This window comes from Microtus ochrogaster, unplaced genomic scaffold, assembly GCF_000317375.1.
Source record: "Microtus ochrogaster isolate Prairie Vole_2 unplaced genomic scaffold, MicOch1.0 UNK6, whole genome shotgun sequence".
Taxonomy (NCBI): Eukaryota; Metazoa; Chordata; class Mammalia; order Rodentia; family Cricetidae; genus Microtus; species Microtus ochrogaster.
The window spans coordinates 13,215,532-13,240,348 of NW_004949104.1; the positions used below are offsets into that span (position 1 = coordinate 13,215,532).

At 43.2% G+C, this 24,817-nt stretch overlaps 1 protein-coding gene across 1 annotated transcript in view; it reads right to left on the reverse strand.

Moving 5' to 3' along the window:
• Positions 1-24,817, reverse strand: part of Nudcd3 (NudC domain containing 3) — a 98,054-nt gene that overhangs the window by 9,372 nt on the left and 63,865 nt on the right. The window contains exon 4 of the mRNA XM_005366195.3: positions 10,007-10,150. Coding sequence (XP_005366252.1) covers positions 10,007-10,150 — 144 coding nt within the window. The remainder of the gene's footprint in view (positions 1-10,006; positions 10,151-24,817) is intronic.

Consider the following 24,817-nt stretch of genomic DNA (forward strand, 5'->3'; position numbering starts at 1 on the left):
CGGCCAGCCTTTTGTTTTTATGAGTGACGCACATGAGACCTATAATAATATGCCACCCCAGGCTCTGTAACATACATGTTGTCGTGCCTACTTAAGTCAGGCAGGGCTGTGTGAGGTGGAGCCTCCTTCGGCTACCAGCCCACCAGTATCGCTGCAGGGGGATGACCAAGCATATCTATAGTTCAGTTATTGCTAGCAGATCTTTGTACATCGCACAGACCAGTCTCAACTCCACCATCAGGTCCACACAGATGCTCAACATCACAGCTCCACAGACATAAACAGAACAGAGGACAAGTCACTGGTCTGTCCTCCAGGAGAGAACGGATTATAGCTATCTGCCAGGAATAAGGAGTAAGGGAAAGGTTCACTTCCAAGTCTAAAGTAGGGGGATAGAATGGGGTTTATCCCACGCCAGATCTACTTGTGCACTTAACAAATCTAACAAAATTCATGATGAATCCTATCCCTTTTATCATTAGAAATATTTAATTTCACAGAATGTTTAACTATAGGAACATGCTCAGGTTATTCCAAAAATTCTCAAAGGTTTTTGCAACAATAAGGATCAAACTACAGGCACTGTGCATACCAGACAAGCAATCTACTACTGTGCTACATTTCAGGCTCTGTGTGCACGTGTGTACGCTGCATGCACACAGTGGAGAACAAATGATGCTGGGTATTTTCCACTATTGTTCTCCACTCTATGAAGTTAGGCTAGCTGGCCAGTGAGCTCCTGAGATCTGCCCTGCTTCCCATCACAAACACAAGCCGCCATGCCAGGTTGTGGCTGTTGTTTTCTATTATTAAAAAAACAAATATCCATAACATGAACACTGGAGATTCAAATTCAGGTCTTCATGCTTGTATAACAAGTGTACTATGTCATCTCTCAAGCCCTTTAGTTCCCCCACTCCCCTTTTTTCTGAGACAGGGTCTTGTATGTAGTCCAGGCTGGCCTTTGAATTCATGATCTTATGATTCTCCTGTCTCTGAGAACTAGGACTAAAAGTATGTACCACCCACAAAAACCAGCTAGAAAATTTTAAAACATCTTTAATTAAAACAAAAACATTCCTCAGTCAGGTGTGCATGTCAAATGTCTAAGTGGATGCTACTAGAAGCTTAGAGCTATTATACCAGAGAGCATAGCTTCAGCCACAATGGTAACAGGTACCATCCAATGCCAGTCACCTTGTTTTTTCTTTCTTTAAAAAAATTTATTGTGCAATTCATTTATCTTATTTTTCAAAAGTGAACAGTTCAATGGCATTTGGTATAACCATAGTGGTATGCAACCAACCACATCTGCATGCTGAAACATTTCCATCACTCCAAAAAGAAGCCTTGTACCCAGTGATATACTCTTCATTTTACCCTAATAATTTCTCTTTCTCCACCCATACAACTATTAATGCTTTTGTCTCTTTAGATTTCACACAAATGGTGTTGTTTTGTATCTGGCTTATATCACTTAGTATGAAGTTTTAGAGGCTCATCTATGTTGTAGCATGTATCAGAACTTCATTCCTCTCCATGCCGAACATTCTCCTGAATGAGCCTTCCACAGTCTATTGATCCATTCTCTGTTGATGGACACTTCCCCACCTTTTTTTTTTTTTTGGTTTTTCGAGACAGGGTTTCTCTGTAGCTTTGGTGCCTATCCTGGAACTCCCTTGGTAGACCAGGCTGGCCTCGAACTCACAAGGATCCGCCTGTCTCTGCCTCCCAAGTGCTGGGATTACAGGCGTGTGCCACCACCGCCCGGCACTTCCCCACCTTTTGACGATATTGAATAATGCTCTACTTGTATGGGTTCCTAATTTCAATTGCCTTGATGTTTACCTAGGAATGGAGTTACTGGGGCACTTGGAACATCTACTTCATGGTTCAAGAAATCCCCAAATTGTTTCCCACTAGAACTACCACTTTCACATCCTGGCACTGCAGAAGGAAGGGGTTTGGGTCTCTACTCCCTCATGGACATTTGGGATGCATTTTCAAGGGTGTGGAAGCTCGCCTGTTATTCCTTTGCCTGACTACATGTAAGCATACAAGCTCCAGTGACTTCTTTCCTGCTCAAGTTTAGGCTGCTCTTGGTGCTGGAGCAGCAGACAGCACTGAAGTTCCTGGAAAACCCAAAATGTTGTTTCCAAAACTTTTTTGAATCCTCTGAGATCATCTTCTTCCACTCTGTTTCTAAAGACTAAGTAAGGCTGCACTTTAGTGTGACCATCATCCTCATCCTTCACTGGCCTGGCCTCCTTTTCCAGAGCTTCCTCGGAGCATCTCATGCCCTGCTCTGGCTCCTTACCCTCACACCCAGAGTCTACCCTCTCTCTTTAACTAGCATATGTCCCAGAAGTCTTAGCAGACAAGTTCCTTGGAACATCACTGACTTCCTTGAGTGCTACTTCTAGGGAACTCAGGTAAGACACTCTGGGAACCTAGTCTTTCAGGCAAACAATGTGGCTTGAATACACACAAGTCTCTGGAGGTAGGGTAGGGTGTTCTCAACACTAAAGACAGAACCAGAGTTGGGTGAGAACTGAGGAGAAACACTCTTGGACAGACGTCATGGGTTCCTAGCTAGAGACCACACCCTCACAAAACTAGTTCCACGGTTTGCCTAAATTAACTGTTTTGGTTTAACATTTTGTTACTTTTTAACAAGTCAGGCTTGTGGAGGTGTAGTTTGCACACAGTAAAACTCACCCTGTTGCAGTTTCTTCTCCTCCAGCCTCCACTACAACCCACCCACACCCAGGCCCCTCCTTCCACTTCAGTCTACATTGCTCATCTTGCAGTTCAGCTTGTCCACGTCCAGGATGTCTTCCCCACTGAAACCCACGGCTTGTGGGCGTGTACACATTTCCTTTCTGGAGCCTGTGGACTATGAGCATGGCCAGGCTAGTCCATGATGCAGGTGATCACTATCCATGGCCATGGAGGTGCTCCTAGGGTTTGGCAGATAGGCAGGAAGCCGCTGTAAGGATTGTTGTGGTTCCATTTCCTGGGAGCGCAGTGAAGGCCAGCAGGGCTGCAATGTGGGCACGTCGGCTATGCTCAGCACCTCACTCTCATGGCTGCAGTAAGGGATCCAGGACACCTTAGCTCCTCCAAGTTGAGCACTGTGAGCTTCTTAGCAGCCACTCTCGTAGGTATAAAAGGCATCTCGCTGTAATTTTTACTTTATTTCTCTGATGACGCTGAGTTTCATTGTGTACTTGCTAGCCCACTCATTTCTTATTTGCAAATAACTTCAAATTTACAGATTGTTCAAAGTATAGGCAGCCACATGGGCATTTAGCAGCTATGTGCCTGCACTGTCCCATACTGTATATATGTTTGCATACAACATAACAAATAATGGTTTCTCTGAACCATTTTATCCCGAGTTACCTCCTAAGACTAGGCAGGTCTTTGAAGTAACAGACTGGCTGGCCTAGCTTCCCGCAGCACAGGACTCTGGTCGGTTCTGCTCTGCTCAGGACCATGCCCACAGTGTTCCTCTCCTGTCTAGTGTCTCCTGAGGTATGTCTCTGGCCTACCAGCAGGTATCTCTTGCCCCAGGCCTCTTCACATTGTCACCAGTGTCATCCTCCCCCACAGGCCAGGAAACCTGACCTTAAACTCAGCCTCTCCTTGCTGACAGGGCACGGGCACTACTAAAGTGAGCCTTCTCTACAAGGAAACTGCTTGCCACCTTCCTCCTTTCTCCGTGGCTTAGAAAGTCACTCTGAACCATCCTTCATTGGGTCAAAATGAGATGGTGCTCTAAAAGGTCACTGTGGCCTCACCATTTCCTGGATACACTCTCATTTTCCAGATCCTCTTTCATCTAACTGGTCCCACAATAATTTCCCAGAGGGACCCCAGACCATCACTGAACGAACAGTGCTCCCAAAATGTCCTCACAGAAACTTCACCCTCAGTGTGAATAAACTTACCTCAGCATCCCCCGATCTGTGCCGATGACTCACCAGCATTTATATCCCTTTCCTTCCTTAGTAACGGAACCTCATTTCTATTCAGGGAAGCACTGTGCCCAGTGAGAATGGCTTTACTCCTCGCAGCTGCCCGTGTGATTGAGTTTGGGCCAACGGGAATGTTGTGGGACGTTCCTTCCAGGAAGGCACCTTGGAACAAGGGCAGATAATGGGGTGAGATGACAGCATGGCGGGTGCACCTGCTCAGCTCGACACCCACTGTGGGGAAGAACTCCTGTGGGTGTGCTGCGAGCCACCACCACACAAACAGTCTCCTGATTTTCAGTGTCATCAACTGCCTTGTGAGCTTAAGAAATTCAAGCAGAACTGAGACACTGCACAGGTCAGAGGACATGGGGGCAGAATACAGCTAGATTCTGTCGAGTGGGGACAACAAGTGATAGAAGCTATACACCGCTTTCTTCCTACTACCAGGAGGAGGACTGAGGGCCCATCCACTGCTCAGCACAGTCCTGCTTTCATTTGGAACAAAAACTCTTAGCCTTCTATGTGAGTTCAAGCCTCAGCTCCTCCCTGCTGGCATCCAGGACAGAATGATGTTAAGAATCATGATAAAACTGGAAACAGGACTCAGCCTGAAGATGGCGTCACACTAAAGGTGGGCTCACATTCCAGTTCCCATACATCTCAGGCTGGGGTGCTAAAAAGAACTTGATCTGTGACTTCCATTCTGGATTATGAAGAAGTATGGTGATGATATGCAAGGATAGCTTCACAGACCAGGAAAGGAGGCTTGTGAGGCCTACGGGACAGGGGCCACTTCATCCTTGAAAGAACAATGAGAGCTGTCCAGACAAACTGGCAAGGAAAATGAAGGAGTCCCTGGCTGAGAAGGCAGGGATGACACATCACCGGCGCCACCCTGGAAATGCTGCACTGTTCAGGGAGAGCCGCAGCAGTGATCATCTTGGGATTCCACTTTCTGAGAAATAATAACTTCAGGAAATCATCTCAATACAGGCAGGGAGGTGCAGCTTGTATAAAAATACTCACAGTGCTAAAAAAAAAATCATAAATAAACACAGTACACTAAGTTTTAAAGCCTGAACTCCAACATCTATTTATTCAGAAAATAGTCTAGAGCTACCTAATCAGTGTTAAATAGTCTGTGTGCACGATGTCAGCACATGAAGATGTGTGAGGGGAATGGCATTCACCTCTCAGGCAGCTCCTACCACCCATCCAACACAGCCATGGCTGAGAGCCCTGAAGCAGAGCATGCCGCCTGCCTACAGCTACCCACACAATGCAGAGGGCACCAGCTCGCCAGCTCTCCACAGGGAGGAAGAAATGAGGACAATGCACAAGATCAGTGCCTGGCTGCTGGAACCAAATGAAGAATCAGGAAAAGTAGCTGGTGCCGTTGCCACGGCTGATTTTACATCTCCGTAACCAGGCAAGGCGCTTGCCTGAGTCAAGAAGTCTCATTTAACATTCTCAAGTGTGGGAGGGAGGGAGGAGGCAAGAACTGTCACACGGTTTTAGCTGCCACCCCTGCCTGCCCTGACTGTCTGGTGTGGGATCCACTGCAAAAGGGAGGAGAAACAGGACACATGGAAGGCGCTGAGAAGCAAGTGGCATGTCTGCATTCCCCTGCTGTGAGGTGAGAAGGTCAGAAGCTCTTATTGTAGAGTCTGGGGTACCAATAACAGCTCCAACGTCACTCCTCTTCACAGAGGCTGCAAGGGTCCTAATGTGAGAATGCCCAAGGGCTGCTATGACAAAAATCAGACTGGGTCGGAGGACTGAGTACTTAAAATGTCACCCATTCATTTCTTGTAGTTCTGGAGCCCAGATGTCCAAAATCAAGGAGTAGGCATGGTGTTGGCTTCTTTCGGCTCCTGGTGGCTGCTGGAATCCCTTGATTTATGCCCATATCATTCTAGTCTTTGCCTGGTCTTCATGAGAACTTCTTTGTCCGTCTCTTCTTCCGCCTCTTTGAAAGGTGTCTTTCAAATTCAGGGGTCACCCAGGAAATTCAAAATGACCTCATTCTTAATTACACCTGCAAAGTCCTTTCCTCCAAAAGAGGCCATATCCACAGGTCATTTTCCCAAGCCCAACAAGAAGCGATAAGTAGGCATGTGGAGATCAGGAGCCAGGTGCCCATTCCAAGATCATACAAAACTCAAGCATGGCTACAATGACAACTCACAGGCAGGCCCCCCGATAGTTAGGCAACCTTTTCTTAATCCATATGTTGGGTTCACACAGCAGATGCAATGTGTTGACAGGAACAAAAATAGGCCCTTCATGAAGAAAAATAATATGCTCAATAATTTACAGGATTGTCTCATGTATGTAATCAGAAGAGGAAAAAAAACTAGCCCCAATAGGTCATCAATAAATAAAGTAAAAACACAGCAAACCTTTAGTGTCTGTAACTGGACACATTCCATAACATACAACACTTACACACTAAGGCTTCATGGTAAAAGGAGGTAGAAGACCAGTCCTGCACCTCTCATCAGGAAGGGACCCCAAGTACAAACAATGACCCAGGCTGATGAGAGGGCAAAAGAAGTGATTATAATGCCCATGGCTCCTCTTTTTCAAATCCCTTACTGCCCACAAGTGATGCTCCCCTAAAAATAAAATCCATCCAATAATAGTACCAGCAACTCTGAGGGACAGGGACTAACGGATGTGGTATCTCAAGGGCTTTTCTTTGGCTCTACTAGAGATGGCACAGCACCCACAGAAGTCATGTTTATGGCGGCACCTAAATGCAGCTAGTTGGTTCTTTTCATAAACTCTGCAGACAATAGGTATCTGGCAAAAATCAAACCAAAACCCAAACAGCAACTGGTACACAAGAAAGCCCAGACCATAGCAGAACATGGATGAAGAGTCCTCAGGAAACGTGTGCATGGATACCAGGAATGAGGATCTTCCATCTGACTGTCCTCTCCAGGATGGCTGTCTAGCTGTCTCCAGCCACGCTAATGAAAGTACAGGTACAGAACACAATGTCTCCCACCTGGGGGAGGTATCACTCACATCAATCTGACATGAGAGCTTCTCAGAACCACTAGGATCAGCTCTCTTCCCTCTTCACCTTAGTTTTTCTCCTTGCCTGGAAAGGTCACTTTCCCTAGCCCTTCAAGAGAGAAAATTCCAGCCAGGCATGGCTTTGAGGCTCAATCCCACACTTGGGCAAAAACAACCCCATCTCAGAGCCTCAAGATCCTGACTTCTAAGACTATATGTATCTCATAAAGCACCTGAGCCAACACATGTTACATATATGTTAGAAATTAATGAAGGTGTTAGCGTTTGGGCTATCACCACATCCTATTCCATTTTTAGAATTTTATATGATTTTTTAAAAATTGTTTCTCTCTCTCTCTCTCTCTCTCTCTCTCTCTCTCTCTCTCTCTCTCTCTCTCTCTGTGTGTGTGTGTGTGTACATATATGCGTGTGTCATGGCACACATACAGAGAGAGGTCAGGGAATAACTTGTGGAAATCAGTTTTCTCCCTTCACCATATGAATGCTAAAGATTGAAATCAGGTCATCAGGCTTGGTGGCAAGCATCCTTACTTACTGAGCAATCTTGCTAGCCCAGTGTTTTGTTTGTTTCCTCTTGAGATATTTGCTTGCTATGCAATCCAGACGGGCTCAAATCTAATGGAAACCCTTCTGCCTCAGCCTCTCAAGTGCAAGGAGCATAGGTATTAAGTCACAATGTATGACTCCATCCTATTTCACCAGTATGGACAAGCCCTCCAAAAGTAATATGGTTCTGGACTATTTATATAAAGCTCTTAGAGATAATTTAATAGCAATCGTATTTTATAGACATAAAGTAAAAGGAATAAATTCCAAGTACACAGCTTCTGATCCCAGTTGATTCTGAATACAGATGGAGCCTGTGAGCCCAAAGACCATTCCTATGGGGAATGCTGCTGGTTTCTGAGCAACACACAGCACTTGGAAAGGGATCCCAGTATGGAGCTGGGCAGAGTTGGGAACCTAACTCATTCCATACTCTGCCAAGGCAGAAGTCAGGGCTGTCACAGAACTCACAGTCCTTGAAGGCAGCAGCCCTAGAATCAGATAACTCTAGCATGGTACTCACAGCAGCCATGGGCAGTGCCTGCCAAGAGCAAGGCAGTACTGCCATGTTACTCATGCTCCAGAACGTCCTTGACCAGGAGACTTCAAGAGCACCTGGAAGCTAAAGTAGTGTGCCAAGGAAAGGAGCCGGGGTGCTCAGACCTAGGAGTCCAATACAGCACTATTAGCATGCAGCCTGTATAGGTCAGGAAAAGGGAGAAAGGACTGAGCTGCCACACCCAAGAAGGTTACATTAGGGCTCTCCAAAGAAACAGAACAAACAAGTAAGAGGACATACATGGACATATAATACATATTAAATTGGCTCACATGATCACAGGTACAAAGCCAGGGAAGTCAGACCCTCAGAATGAGAGAGATGTATAGTGTACAACCTCAGTTAGCTACTGAAGGCTCAAGGGTCACTCATACAAAATCCTAGAGATAAAAGGACAAAAAAACCTAGAGTCTGATATCCAAGGCTTTTGCCTTTATATATAGTAAAGTGGGTTCTCAGGAAATGTTTCTCTTCCTCCACATCATGTTCAGTCTGAGTCTAGCCTACTGGATGGTTCTGCATGGCCCAAACTCAGGGTAGGCCTTCCCCTCTTGGATCACTGACACACATGAAAGTTGTCTCTGAAACATCTTTGCACACGCGCCCATGCCTTACCAGTTCATTCAACCCAATCACACTGGCACCCAAAGTCAACCTTCAGAGGCAATGGGCACACAGTAGGCAGAAGAGTATTTTTGTTTTCTCTGGCTGTGGAATGCTGCCCTGCCAAGGGATGTGCATCAGTGAGGTACAGAACAACAATCAGACAAATGTAGCCTATACACGGCTGGTGGAGCCCTGGGCCAAGTCCCTATGGCTATCACCAGTATTAACCATTGGCAAAGATGGGCCTGGGTGCTGGGAGATTCAGAACACAGGACAGACCAAATCCAGCCCCACCTCTGAAAACTCCACAAGCTATCTCATGGGCCTTAGGATACCGCAAGAGGAACTGAGGTAGGTCAGGGACCTGGTAACCCTTACGCACATGCCTGGGGGGGGGGGGGTTTCCACATGAACAACAGTAATTCTATTTCGGATGTGATAGCAAGATGAAGCAGAAAATATGCCCAATCCCCACAGGTGCTGGCTGAGTCCAGTTAACTTGGTCCCTAGCCTATGCCTCCCCCTGAAACATGAGTGTAGCTAAGAGACCCACTGTGGGCTCAAGAGCTTTCTTCTTTACCCACCAGTAACAACAGACATTTTTATTTTACACATTACATATATGAAGAACACCTGAAGGGTTTTTTCATCCAAAGACTTACTGTTTTTCATCTTTATCTCTCTTACCTAACTTATTCCCTCTGTAGGAAGAAAGAGGAAACAAGTTAGTCCAAGGTGCCCTGTGCAGCAGTTTCCCTCTTGGGTGCCAGCACAAGGGTCAGAGGTATTGCAGGAGAGAAGGCTGAGCTGTGCACATGTGGCCAAGCATACAGCCCAAACTGTAGGGGTCTGTTGACTAGTAACAACTGGGCTCTTCATTTGGATTCACACCTCACTGTCATATCCTTGAACTTTACCTTGTGCCTTGCCAGATACTTGGTGAGATCTCCTTGGTAAACTTATTAAATCCAGACTGGCATCTAGAAAAAAATGCCACCTCCATTTTCACTTTAATGTACTTGCTTTTGTCTTTCTCTGTAGTAAAGTGGGTTCTCAGGAATGACTAGGGCTGAGGGTAGAGGATACAAATGCAAAAGTTCATGGAGACAGGCTCTGAACAGGAGTATGGTGCTAAATACGCAAAGACTTAATTAAGTCTGTTCCAATTACTGTAAAGGTTTCACTGCTCATTGGAAAGACTTGGCCAAAGGGGGTATCACAGCAGGTTTGAAAGACACCTGAGAGCTCTGCATACAGTGACCACACTTACCAAAACACACTTTCCTGGCTCAAGGCTCCAGAGGGAACTCTCCGTGTTAATCTTGTGGGTGAGCTTCCCTTCCATGAGGACACGCTCTCCATTTTCTTCCAGCATGGCCACTCGGATGGAGCCACTGCTAAGGGCCACAGAGACCTGAGAATACACCAGGAAAAAAAAATCATCTTGCTTATGAAGGTAGCGGCTACTGCATTCTAGCTGCGCACACTGTGACACTTGGGTTTATTAAACATTTCTGTGAAGAAAGCCATTCCAGCCTAGTCCGCATTCCAAGCAACCTGCATTCTATCAGCTCCTTTAGGCAAATGTACAAGGAAAAAAAAATCAACTTTAAACAGAGATATCAAGTATTGTGGTGGAAGCTGCTGACTTTTATCCAAATCCTTTTACCTTCTGCACTTAGAGAGACTGCTTCTTGGGCTGGAAGGCAAGCAGAGAGGTAGGAGTTGGGGGTCTTCCTTTCACCTCCCCCATGACTACCTAGAGGCTGCAGAAGCCGCAGCTCAACCCTGTCTCGAAAATTAAAAAAAAAAAAGATTCCAGAGGGAATCCTGGTGTTGCTCTCATGGTGTGCTTCCTTTCCATGAGAACCCATTCTCCGTTTTCCCTCAAATGGCCACACAGTCACTGGCAAGAGCCATCTCTCTGACCTCTTCAGGCCCTGGACCACTGTGCCTAGAATAACTGAGTTGCTTGCCCAAAACTTTCTGGCAAAAGACATGTGTGGTCTCTTCTTTCTCTGAGCATCAATAAAGAATGTGATTATAGTGTGGTCTTCATCGAGGACAATAAAACTAGTTTCTTCAGTTTTGTTTCTGTCTGTTTGTCTGAAACAGGGTCTCAGTTTGTAGCCTAAGCTGGCCTGAAACTCACTGCATAAATTGGGCTGGCCTTGAACTCACAGAGATCCACCTGACTCTGCTGTCTGACTGCTGGGATTAAAGGTGTGTGCCATTATACTCGGCCTTTTAGCTTGGTTCTTTATGAAGCCGAGCCTCAGTACCTTTCTCCCCAGGCACTGGGCGGAAACTGTCTATGTGTCTACTTTGTTATCGTGGGCATGGCTGGTTGGCCAGCAAGCCTCAGGAATCTGCCTGTCTCTGCCTCTCTAACTCTGCAATTGCAAGTGCTTGCCACCATTCCTGGGGTTTTGCTGTTTTCTGAAGGTTCTGGGGATCAAACTCAGGCTCTCATACTTGTGCGGCAAGCATTTTACCAACTGAGCTGTCTTCCCAGCCCCTAAATGCATTTTTTAAGTATCCATCAACAACGACAACAAAACGAGGAACCCACTGGAAATACAATTCAGAGATTAAGTAGCTACTTATCCAAAGGACCCAGATTTGATTCCTAGTATCTACGCACATGGCAGCTTATAACAGTTTGCAACTCCAATTCCACCCAGGGACTCTAACACAAGCATACAAGCGAGTAAAACACCCATACACATAAAAAATAAATAATAAAAATGAAGTGGGGGGAGAGTTTGGAAGAATTTCTTCTTTTAAATAGAAAGAAGGGATGTGTGTAACCATACATGACAGTGATCCCCTCTGACGCGTCTCAGTGAAGATGCTGCGTGTGTGCTTGGGGAGAAGATAATAGAAAGGCTGCTTCTACTTGCCATAGCCACACTGCCAGGTTCAAGTACAGACTTGGGGAAACATCTTCCCATGGGACTTCAGATCTACCTGCACTGACCTCTCCTCTGTTTACTGTTACATCTTTACCTCGATGGCTCTGCCGATTACAGTCTAGGTCCACTATCCACTTTCTACCAGCCAAAGAAATGTAAGCAAACGTGGCATGGCTCAGCTCTTTCCTGATAATCATGACCCATGTTGGCCAAATTAATCTAACCATAAATTTCTATTTGTAAAGAACACCAGACACAGGTCTTGGTCCCTCCCAAGAACATGCTCACCCTAACATACTCCCAGCAGTTTTATATGACATGCTGATTTCCAAACTCAGGCATGATTCTCACAAGACCTAACAAGACTAATGAACTAAATCGTCAAAGGTGGGAAGCAGACAAGGTGTACTTCCAGAAGTACCAATAGGAAACACTACTTTGGGAACATCTCACTCATCTTTTGAGGCCTGCCAAAATGACAGTACCAGGGGAAAGCACCACTGGTGGAGACAAGGAAGGAAAGAACCGATGAGGCGCGAGCACTTCCGTGAAGACAGGAGTAAAAAGTGACACGTAGCACACATGCCAGAGGCGGGGACACATCTGGCAGCAGCTAGAGGCTCGGCTAGGAGAAGCCAGGCACACAAGCACGGGACATGAGGACAGCTTCAAGTCGTGCTGGATCTGCGGAAGCAGCTCTCCTTCAGAGGCTGGCCTGCACTCTGAGGAGATGGTGTGCTGACCATGCTCTAGGTAAAATACTAGTTCTTCAAACACAGAAACTTTAAACCTTGTCAGCCAAATCTAACTCTCAATTTTCTCAGCTGATAGATGGTGGGAAAAACAGACCTTTGAAATGCAACAAAGTAAATAAAGCCCCACACTCAAGACAATGTAGAAAACTAGTAAATAATGAGAAAAATACATCTAGTAGGGAAGAGTTCTCTGTTATGAAAAAAGCCAGCACCATGAAGAAAAAAGCTAAAAAGCAAAACCAAAGATGATAAACTTAAATCAGGAAAAAGCATATTTGAATATTTCTATTTTATAACTTTTCAGAATCTAATATAGTATGAAAAATTATTGGACCAAAAATAAAGAACTAAAAACATAATTGCAAAAAAAAATAAATAAATAAAACTTCAATAGAAAGACTAGAAGATTCAAATCAAAGAAACCCGATAAAGAGATGTTGTATTTCTTTTACTCTAGCCTCATGTTGAACAGCAAAATGTTGTTGGCTATTTTTTGTTTTGTTTTGTTTTTACTCTTGACTCTTTTGGGAGGACCTGCCACTCAGCTCCCAAATAAATTACACACACATGGAGTCTTATTCTTATTTATGAATGCCCAGCCTTAGCTTGGCTTGTTTCTAGCCAGCTTTTCTTAACTTAAATTACCCCGTCTACCTTTTGTGTCTGGGCCTTTTCTTTTTTCTTACTTCTGTATATCTTACTTTTGCTCTGTGGCTACCTGGATGGCTGGCCCCGGTATCCTCTCCTTCTCTTGTTCCTTGATCCTCAGAGTTCTCCTATTCATTCTCCCCACCTGCCAGTCGAACCTATCCTTGCTCCTGACTCATTATCGGCCGTTCAGCTCTTTATTAGACCATCAGGTGCTTTAGACAGGCAAAGAACCAGAGCTTCACAGAGATAAACAGATGCAGCATAAACAAAAGCAACACAGTTTTACATTGTTAAACAAATGTTCCACAGAACAAACAAAAGTAGCACATCTTAATATTCTACACAAAGAGATCATTTGCTAAGGCAATATGACATTCAAGAAATTCTTATTAGAATTCTTATTAGTTAATTTCCTAGAAGAGTAAAACACTATGCCTTTATGTTGAAAAGAACCCCAAGAGCTGAGCAGAATGAATACAGGACAATTTAAACTCAAGTATTTTGATAACATTATTCTGAACAGGACATGATAATGTTTACTCACAGAGAACCCGAGCAGATGACCTACTCCGAATCAGTAACCCTGGATAGAAAGAAGAAAAGGGTCCCTGAGATGCTCGGCGGACTAACGGGTCTGTTGTTGAGTCTGATGATCTGAGTTCTATCCCAGAGACCCAAGAGCTGAAAGGAGAGAATCGGTCCCTGAAGTTGTCCTTTGACCTCCACGTGCCATGGCATGTATGTGTGCACACAGAGATAAATATACACAAACAAATGAATAGATTAAAAATGTAACAAAATAGCTCTCGCTATCACATATCACTCACAGGACAAGCAGTCTAAATGAGAAAACTAAAAGAAGAAATATTCCAACTAGGATCCCAAACACGGTAACACTTTAACCACAGTGCAAGGTGCAACTGGAAACAATCAGTCACACAGTGTCACCGGTGAGAAAGATCATCAAAAAGAAAGTTGATTTCTGGACAACACACAGTACGACTGAATCTCAGTAACTTGAAGGACATGAGGAAAGTGCATTGTATTTGACGATATAAAAAGATAGTAAGAAACCACTAAAAAGAAAAAACTAAAATGATAAGAGAAATTCCTAATCCAAAGGGATGTCAGTAAATATGAAGTGAAGGGAATTCTAAAAAGCTTTTTGGCAAAATCTGTCAGCATCAACTCTATGAATGTTGGAAACTAGCCAGAGATATCTACACAAGAAAACCAGGAAGCTCTGTGGATTCTACTCTGTCCTAACCTCATCCCACTCTCTCTTCAGGGCAGCTCCAATTTGCAGTCACCATCAGAGGAAGCAATACAGGAGCTCTTCAAAGCTCCATTCTCAGAGAACCACCATCATCTAACCCATGGGAGGTTCTTCAGAAGACCCTGCCAACAAGTAAGGGTGTGTATATGTGTTCACACCTTGCTGTAAGGTTGTTTTCCGAAAGCCTTTCCCAGGGCAGTGTTTGTTAAAAAATAATTATAGGCAACTGTTTTAACGGAGCAAACTAAAGAAAAGGCTAGGGAATAAAATGTCCAGAAGGCTTTGAAAAGCTCTGGCATATTCCAGAACAGCTAAAGGGCAAAACAGATGAGGCTCAATGCGTGCTCAGGAAATACTAAGATGAGCTTTGGTTCATGTGTGTACCATGCTGACTTGTAAACAGACAGTGCAAAGTACACTAAGTTCACCAGCTCTGCATAACAAAGAATATAGAACTCAAAGAATTAGTTCAAAAAGTCATTCAACAACTATATCGAGTACCAACAGAAATCACAGAGGAAGGAGGAACCTGATTTCCAGTGCAGCCATGTTATGTTACTTTCAATAAGGAACTTTCTTTCTTTTCCAAGACAGGGTTTCTACTGACTGACCTGGAACTGGCTCCGGAGACCATGCTGGCTTCAAACTCACAGAGATCTGCCTGTCCCTGCCTCCCACGCACTGGGATTAAATAAAAGTGTGTACCACCACCTAGCCAATACTAAGATTTTAAGTTTATTTTTTAATTTTTTAAAATATTATTTCACGTGTATGAGTGTTTTGCTTGCATGAACATCCAAGTATCACATATATTCTAGAACTGGAGTTACAGACAGTTGTGAGCCATCGTGTGGGTGCTGGGAATTGAATCCAAATCCTCCGTGAGAAGTACTCTCAACCACCAAACCATCTTTCCAGCTCCCATAAAATGTATTAAAAAACAAAACAAACAAGCCAGGAGTATGGCTCCTACATAGGGGAAAGCAATGAGCAAAATCTATCTATGAAAGCACAGACAAGGGCTTGTAAAAAATAAATAAGTAAAGTCTACAAATCAGTCATTTTAAAATACACTCAAAAACTAAAGAAAACCACCCGCAAAGCACTAAAGGAAACCATCAGAACAATGTTTCCAAAGAAGATCAATAAAAACATGGAAATCAGTAATCCTGAAACCAAGTATGAGTTGTAGAGTTTAAAAGTACCTGGAAAAGGAAGCAGACAGCGCTGTGTTTAAAGGGGTGGTGTGCTGCTCTTCTGAGAATGGGGTTCAATTCCTGCCACCCATACTGGGTAGGTCTCAACTGCCTATAACTCTGGCTCTAGAACTGGTGCCCCTGGCCTCTTCAGACACTTGCAATAAATGCACATACCCACATGCAGACACACTAATTAAAGAAAAATTTTAAGTCAGAGCAGTGTGGTACAAGCCTTTAATCCCAGAGCTCAGGAGGCAGAAACAGGTGATCCTATGAGTTTGAGGTCAGCCTGGTCTACAGAGAACAGCCAGGGCTATAGAGAAAAACTCTGTCTCAAACATTTTTTTAAGAGTAGATCTCAGCATTTGGGAACAGAATCGGGCAAGCTTAAAGTTGGGTAGACTGCAGAACAGAAGGAAAATGAAGACGGCTTCAGAGCCTACAAGACACCATCAAACACACCAACATTTTCAAAATGGGACACACAGATGGAAGGGAAAGAGAAATGCCAGAAACTACTTGAAACAATAATGGAGATTTTCCAAATCTGACAAAACTATCATCCAGAAGCCAATGAATTCTAAGTAGAAATCTAAGAGAGCCACACCTAGATCCAAGAGAATCATTATACGCTATCTTACCTGCAATCCTACAACCATACTAAAGGGAGTCCTGGCTGGAACAAAAGGACTGAATCCATAGAAAAAGAGCTCAACAGGGAAATATAAAGGCAATGTGGGTACAAGCATTATCCTTTAAATAGGATGGGAGAGAAAGAGTTACAACTGCTGCCTGTTGATGGTGGCACACTCCTTTAATCCCAGCACTTGAGAGGCAGAGGCAGGCAGAACTCGGTTAGTTCTAGATCAGCCTGGTCTACAGAGAGAGTTCCAGGGCAGCCAGGGCTACACTGAGAAACTCTGCCTCAAAAAAACAAAACAAAACAAAACAAAAAAGTTACAAATACCTAAAACATAAGTAACAGCAGAGAAAAGAGCTAGCTACATATGAATATATTTTAGTACACAATTAAAATTAAGCACGGTGACACTAACCTGAAAAGACTGCCATGAAGTCCAATGTGATCACAGGCCTTGTGGCAAGCACTAAGAAAATGTTTCTTAGAAACAGCTACAAACACTGTTAAGTGGGATCTGTCCTAAAGCAGGACACCTAATGCTCACAGATGAGCTTGCTCAGCCTCTGGAACAGTACAAAAAGAAATATATGTCGGGCCAGCCTGTCTTATCTTGGGTAAGCCCCTCATGGTACCCATAAAAAGAAATGCATGCAGCCAGCCTGGCAACAACCCCCAATTCCTTGAGAAAGAGGGGCTGCCCTTGCTGTGTGAGCTTAATAAACATAGTCTTTTCTGTCTAAGGTCAGATTTCTGTCTTTCTGTCTCTGTTTCTTCACACAGCCTCAGAAATCTAACAATACTCTAGAAACCCTTCATTTAATAAAAGGAAAGTAGTAATGAAAAACTGTATAGGAGGAGAAAAACTGAATAAAAAATTTCAAAACCTACCATAAAGTCATAGAAATCAAACAATATGGTACTGACATAAAGACCAGACTCAGAAGTCAAGAGCATTAGCTGCTTTTTGAGAGGACCAAAGTTCAGTCCCAGCCCCCCGTGTCAGGAGGTATTGTACGGAAGCCCTTCACCTCCTAGTTATAAGATGCAACTCTTAGATTTGTCCATTAGCCAGTCACCTAGAGCAGAGCAATACAGTGGTAGCCAGACTTCCTAGGATCCAGCAATTACTCCCTCTCCCAGCTCCAAGTGGTCTCAGAATATGCTAGACTGTGGATGGATGCGAAGGCTGACTAAAGAGGGCTTCCGGGATGCAGCTTCCATGAGGTCTCCATTCATGACGGGGTGTGACTTTATTGTGCCATCCATGGGGGCCATCCATGATCCTCTAAGTAACCCCTTGCCTGTGTTCTGTAAGAAAGCCCAATAAATTCCTTGGTCTCATCAAGTTGGACTTTGGTAATATCATACTTTGGTCTGAAACTCCAGCTCCAGGTAATCCAGTAAGGCCACCACATACATGTGCATATACATGCACATAGAAACACACTAAATAAATAATAGTAAAAAGTTTAAATTATGTATCTGTGCATGTACCCATGCTCATGGAAGTCAGAGGTTCCAGATGCCCTGGAGCTGTATTACAGCTGGTTATGAGTTCCCCATCTGGATACTGGGAATTGAACTGGAATCTTCTGGAATAACACTATGTGTTCTTTACCAATGAGCCATCTCTCCAGCCCCAAATAAAAAAGCTTTTCAAAAACTTAATTCAAAATGTATCAAAAAGAACTATGAGAAAACTGTAACTGACAAAAAAGCAATACAAAGATGTAATCTACAGTCTGAGCATGACACATACCTTTAATCCTAGCATTAAGAAGGTAGAAGCAGGTAGATCTCTGTGAGTTCAAGGCAAGCTTCATCTACAGAGGGAATGCCAGGACAGCAAGGCTAAAGAGAGACCTTGTCTCAAAACAAAAGGTTCTTAATAAAGAAAATAAAACTATACAATGAGGCTGCTAAAATATATGATTAAGCATAATTTTTTAAAGAAAAATAAATTTATGCTAGTTTTAAAAATATGTATTTGTAACTTAAACACTAAATTTTGATATTTTAGTTGCAATATAATTACATAACTTCGCCCTTCCCATCAACCCATACCTCCAGATATCTGTGTGTATGTGTGTATATGTATGTGTATGCATATGTGCATGTATGTATACACACACAGCTTGCTCAATCTGTCTAGTGTTACTTACATATACAAATGGATGCCAGTTTTGTTATCATTCCTCAACTTATAAAAGTGACGGTCACAAGGAAAAGGCTTCCTGTGTGAATGTTCTGAATAATAGCACTGTGTTATACTATATAGATCTCCGCAGGAAACCTCCAAAAAAGAGGAAAGGATACATAGGTTCAGAAATATGGTTAGATAGAAGACTAAAAATTACTAGAGAAACATGGTCTGCTGACGAAGCTGCTGCCATACTTTAAACAAAGTTAAGGAAATTGGTTAAGGAAAAAGCAAGTCTTCGTTGCACTGAAACTGGGCTTTGAAGAAGATATTTCAGAGGGCTCCATTCATAAAAGTGTAAAGGAAGCACCAAGGCACAGAAGGACAGATTTGCTAGGGTACAGTGTGGCTATGAAATCTGACAGGTTACACAATAAAGGCAGGCATAGAGTACAGAGAGGAGATTGCATAAGATCTCAAAAAAAAAAAATTATCTGCCAGTGAGTGTTCTGGTAACCTAATCAAAAAGCGTGGGTGACAGCCATATTGTTTATGGAACAGTTCCATTAGTGCTTCATACTAGGAGGAGGGGGAAATACTTGGAAGAAGAAAAGCTGGAATTTAAAGTTCTATAAATGATAGACAAATCCATCTGGCCATTCTGATGTGCTCTAAAATGTCAATGTGGACACAACCTCAACACATCAGCCCCTTGATTAGGACACTACTGCTTTTGTCAAGGCTACGTACTAGTGGCACACCTATCAGCAACTGGTTCAGACACTGGAAGCCACAGGGAAAAGTTAAAGCAGAAAGTAAATGTTTACTAGAAGAACCTCCAGATGGAGGAACTGTGAATAGTGTCAAGTGTCTTCCCACGGATGGATGGTGCTGGGAAAGTCGTAGGTGCAGCAGGACAAGCGACCCTTCTGATGCTGAAGTGCATCCAAAGGGGAGAATACGTGAGTCATCTCCAGAGAAAGAGGAAGGTAAGCAGTGCTGGAAACTGCACCGACATTAAAGATGATGTGTTGTGGACGATACATTAAAGTCATAAAGTCACATGATCATAAAAAAAAGGTTGGGCTGGTGAAACGGCTCAGCAGGTAGACTGGCTTGCGCATAAGCCTGGGAGCTGAGTTCTATCAATGGTTACCACAAGGTAGCAGAAAAGAATTGACCACCAAGATTGTCAACTGACCTCCAAACATGTACACACACACACACACACACACACACACACACACACACTAATCCTTTTTAAAGAAATGATTTATAATTAAAATGTTTGTCTAAAAGTTTTCAACAAAATAAAAAAATTAAAAAAAATCAACTATGGAAGATTCCTAGGCATTGACATCATTGTGGCTTGATGGAGAATAATAAAGCAAATGGTTCTGTTTTTGATACATTACAAGGTGAATTAGCTACCCAGTGCTACATCTATATACACATATGCCTATGCCATTCATCACATCACATAGACAATGCATCATCTCATAATGGTGATTATAGTGTATCATGATATTTTAAGAGAAAATTCATATAACTATTACAGAATACTTTTAAAATGCTATTTTATTATTATGTACTGTTAATCTCTTACTGTGTCTACTTTTTATATTAAGCTTTGTCATATGAATGCTGCATAAAGAAAACATATCATATATACAGGTTTTCAAGCCATCTCTGGTTTTAAGCATTCCTTAGGAGTTTCAAAATATATCCCAAAGATAAGGGACAGACAGATAGACACACACACATACCACCAAACACTGACCTCTCTAGCCACCAGGAGCAACAATGTAACAGAAAATGGGGAAGCCGAAGCAGGAGAGAAAGAATTGGGAGAAATGTAAATTCACACTGGGCATAGAGGTTACATTTTAAATTTTGTAGAGAGTCTTCCCATATAATCTGGCAGGCCTGATCGCCTCCAGAGCACTGGCCTTACAGGCATGCACCTTCACACCCCACCAGACACTATGATGATGTTTTTTCACTTAACCTTTACAAGGCCCAGAAGTATGAGTAAGAATGTTGTCAAATGTAGTGATACTTTGTGTTTTAACAAATAAAACTTGACTGAATATCAGAGTACAGAGTTAAGCTGCTAGAGGCCAGACAGTGGTGGTTCATACCTTTAATCCCAGCACTAGGGAGGTGGAGACAGATAGGGATAGGGCTGGGTGGAAAGAAGAATATAAAGCGGGAGGAGACAAGAGCTCGGTGTAGTCTGGAGATGCAGTCTGAAGTATTCAGTTAGAGAATGCATCCCAGGACAGGGTTGCCCTTTTGGTCTGAGGATTCAGTAGACATAAAAGGTCTCTCTAGAGGCTGGCTGTACTGCTTCTCTGATCTTTCAGCTTTCACCCCCTAATATCTGACTCCCGTTTTTTATTAAGAACAATTAGAATTCGTGTTACAGTCCAACAGTCTGTTAAAAAGTAGAAGCTCTTGGGCATGCTACTGCATACTGGCATGCACATTTAATACAGCACTACAAAAGCAGTTTTGTGGTAATTACAAGAATATACCTTTGGTCTTGCAACTGCACTTTACAGAATTATTCATATGGAATTGCATAGATGCAAAACAAAGTGCAATAATAATAATTCAGTTTAGTTTAATAATCATCCTGTTGCTTGAAGGGGGCAAAAGCTGACAGTGGGAGCTTTGTCTGCCAAGGGTAGCCACCTGAGCCTGAAGACTAGGGACAGGGAAGTGAAGGGGAACTCAAGGACATGGAGATAAACAAAAATGGCCAGAGCTGCCCTAGTGGACCTAGATAGACAATGGGGGAACTTACCTGTGCTAAAGATGGGAGTGCAGAAATACTTATAATATTTATACTTGATTATGTATGTATATCTGCTAAAGTAGGCCCGAAACCAGTGGGGTTTTCATAAGACCACACAGCACAAGAGGCACCAAGCCAGGTCTGGAACTTTCCAATGGTCACATTTATATAAATTTAAAAGTCTCCTAACAGCCTTTTCTGTTATGGAAATTTCCTGTAATAAAATCTTCCTAAACTTTTTTTTTTTGAGACAGGGTCTCTCTGTTTAGCCCTGGCCATCTTCAAATTCACAGAGATCCACCTGCGCCGCCAACCCCACCACCACCCCAGTGCTGGCAACCATCGCATCCCCACCATCTTCCTACATTTTCCCCAGACCCATTCTACGAAAGGAATGCTGTACGTTAAAGCTTTCAGCAAGGGTTCAGCACCTGCATCAAGCTCAGGAGAATGGAACCACAAATCAAAACCTGGGGACCAAGCGCCTATCTCAAGGGGCTTAGTGTAAGGACAAAGCCTCTGTAAGCATGCAACAGGGCCCGAGCATCTGAGAGAAAAGAAAACCATGAGACAGGTTCACTAGTTATTCAGTAATTCAATAATTACTTTGCAAATAAAATCCTAGCACTTTCCAACTAAACAAGACGAGGAGAAGCCTGGCTCCTGGTTCTCACTCCAGTGCCATCAGCAGAAAGAGTTTTCTCATGTGAGAAATAAGAACTCCACAGTCTAATTCTCGAGGGCACTGCAAGTCTATGATCTAGTGAAATGTCAGCACACTGACCTGAAGTGAGTAATGGAGTCACCGCTCCTTGTCACCACACTGAGGGTTTGCATAAGAAGGCGGAGAAGGCCTCTGCTCTTCCTAAGCAGCAGAGAACAGATCAAGCAAAAGAATGGTGAAGAAAAGACCAAATCATGTTCTACTGAGGCAGATGAAAGACTTCACATGAGGAATCTTTTGGATTATCAAAAAAAAAAAAAACCACTGTTTAAAATCCTGTATGCAAAAAATGAACTTTCTATTTTTCCTCTGAAGAACACAATGCACTGGATACACACTCCCATCCATTCTCAGCCACTGTCCTCACACTGACTTCCACAGAAAGAGGGGGTAACTCAAAGGGCCAGCCCTGAGCTCCCACTGGGGAGCGGAGGTCAACGCCTTCTGCCACGTCCCTCATTTAACCTTGAGTCTCACACCCGTGGATCACCAAAACAAATGGCTGCCTACACACGGCCTCTTCATCACCAACCAGAACCAATGACCTGGCTCCAACTACCAAAGCTGCTGCAGTCATGGCTACCTACATGATTACATCTGATAGATGCCAGAGACAAACCAAAAATAAAACACTGCTTACAGGCAGCTGTGACAGGTACATTTAGGGGACGACTGGAAGGGAACCAGTCAAGAAAGAAGTGCAACTCTAAGGAAAAGCCCTTAAGCCAGAGGAACCCAAGAAACATAACAGAAACTTATTTCAAAGTTTTAAGAGGGGACTGACAAAAGCTCTTAGCAATCACTAAGAAACTGATGGACATTTTTAAAGTTTCAGCTAAGCATATATTACACATTAAGCATATGTTCCTTTATGTCCCATCCTCCCCACCCCAATTAGTCTTTGTTCCACTAGACAGTTTCACTTTTACTTTCTACTTTCATGTCACATATGTGCATACATGTAGTAATGAAGTGGGGGGGGCATAGAAAAATCCCTATTGTATGTTTGTTTCTACAAGACACATTTAAGTCCTTTATGCTGACATTATTTAAAAATACTATAGCATATAGTATTTTAAAATACTAAAGCATGTATGTTTTATGCATGTATATAAAATAAAGGAACTACAAAGAGAAAACATGTACTTGCCTCTCTGAGACTGGCTAGCTTAACTTGATCTGATGCAGGTCCAATTGTAGCAATTTCCCTGCTGCCAACATAACTTCTCTATGCTGAAAGACTTCCTTGTGACTATCACATTCCTTCCTCCACTTCTCTGTAGCTGAACACCCTGCTGGGTCCATTCGTTAGCTGTCCTGACGGTGCTTCAGAAACACTTCTAGGAAGTACTCCCTGGTACACTGACTCAGGTAGGCACCCAGGAGTGTGACAACTGGGTCACATGTAAGACCTATGTCTCAGGCTTGGTTTTTTGTTTCCTTATTTGTTTGTCTGAGAAGCCAGCATACTGACTTCCACAGTGCTGGACTAGTTTAGATTTCCACTAGCAGTGCGAAATTTTACTCCCACATCCCCACTGGCATTTGTTGCTAATTTTCTTAATGACCATCAGTCCTGGCTGCTTTTTGTTTTTTTTAGATAAGACCTCACTATGAATTATGACTGTCTTGGAGTTCACAGGGATTCACCTGCCTCTGCCCCTTGCAGTACTGGGATTAAAGGTGTGGCCACCACCATGTAGCTTTGATATGCATTTGTATGGTGGCTGGTGAACAATTTTTTCCTTTTGTTTATTAGCGATACATATTTAATGCCAATCTCAGTGACTCAGTTTATTTCATTCTTCCACTTGCATACTGAATTATTTTATTTCTTGTTGTTTAGTCTTCTGTCTGGTGCAGAGCTAGCCACTACCTCCCATTTTGGCAACTGTCTCTTCATCCAATCAGCTGCTTCATTTGCTATATAGAGAAGATCCTATTTGTCAGTGCTGGTCAGTACTTCCAAGTGGAGGGTGCCCCATTCAGAAAGCTCTTGCCTGCACCCACTTTTTGAAGCATTTTCCTTACTTTATCCTCTAACAGTTTCATTGTTTCAGGTCTTAAATTACGCAGACCTGGGACTTGGGGGGAAAAAGTTTGCAGTATTATAAGCATAGCATGGAAAAATATTATTAGGGAGAAAAAGAAAATGTCCTACCATGTGGGAGATAAGGATCGTCACAGGTAGAGCACCAATAGAAGCAACATCAGTAGGTGCCACAAATGCCTACATTAAAAGTTGACAGCACATCTAGAAAGCTCCCCGACCCCATCCCAGTGCTTTAAAGAAACAGGCTGGGCTCCCATGAGTGCATGGTGAGCCAAAGGACCAAGTCACTGAGATGTGCACTTCACCTATGCTGGACATACACAAACACCATTTTGCTAACTGTTACCGTCTATGCAATAAAAAAAGTGTTCAATGCCAGAGATCAATCTTGGTAACACCACTTGGGCCATGTGCTCAAACACAGAAGAATGAGTCAGATCCAGGGTTAGTTAGTAAAAGCAGGACTGTGCCACCATGGAGATCAGAGGAAATACACTAGAGAGAGACACGCGTCTGAATTACATGGTATGGCAGCAGTTCCATACCAAGGTGTCTGTGGTACATGGCACGGCTCCGACTCTCACAAGTGAGTGTATTTGAAACCTGTGTTCCTGAGAGCTGTCTTGGTTGCCAACATAGGTCTTTTGAGTCACAGGAAAGAGAAACTAGTTTTAAACTGGTCCTACTATGAACTTTTTCAGAGAAACCTGCAGAGGTGAGGTTCTTGCATAAAGGATCTGAGTTCAATTCCCTGCATCCGTTGGGTAGGTTACAACTGCCTGTAACTCCAGCTCTAAGGGATCCAGTACCTTCCTTCTAGCCTCTGTGGGCACCTGCACACACATGTACATACCCATACACAAATACACAAAGATATACATAATTTAAAATTAAATTAAAAACTTTAGAAGAATTTATTGAGTTTATT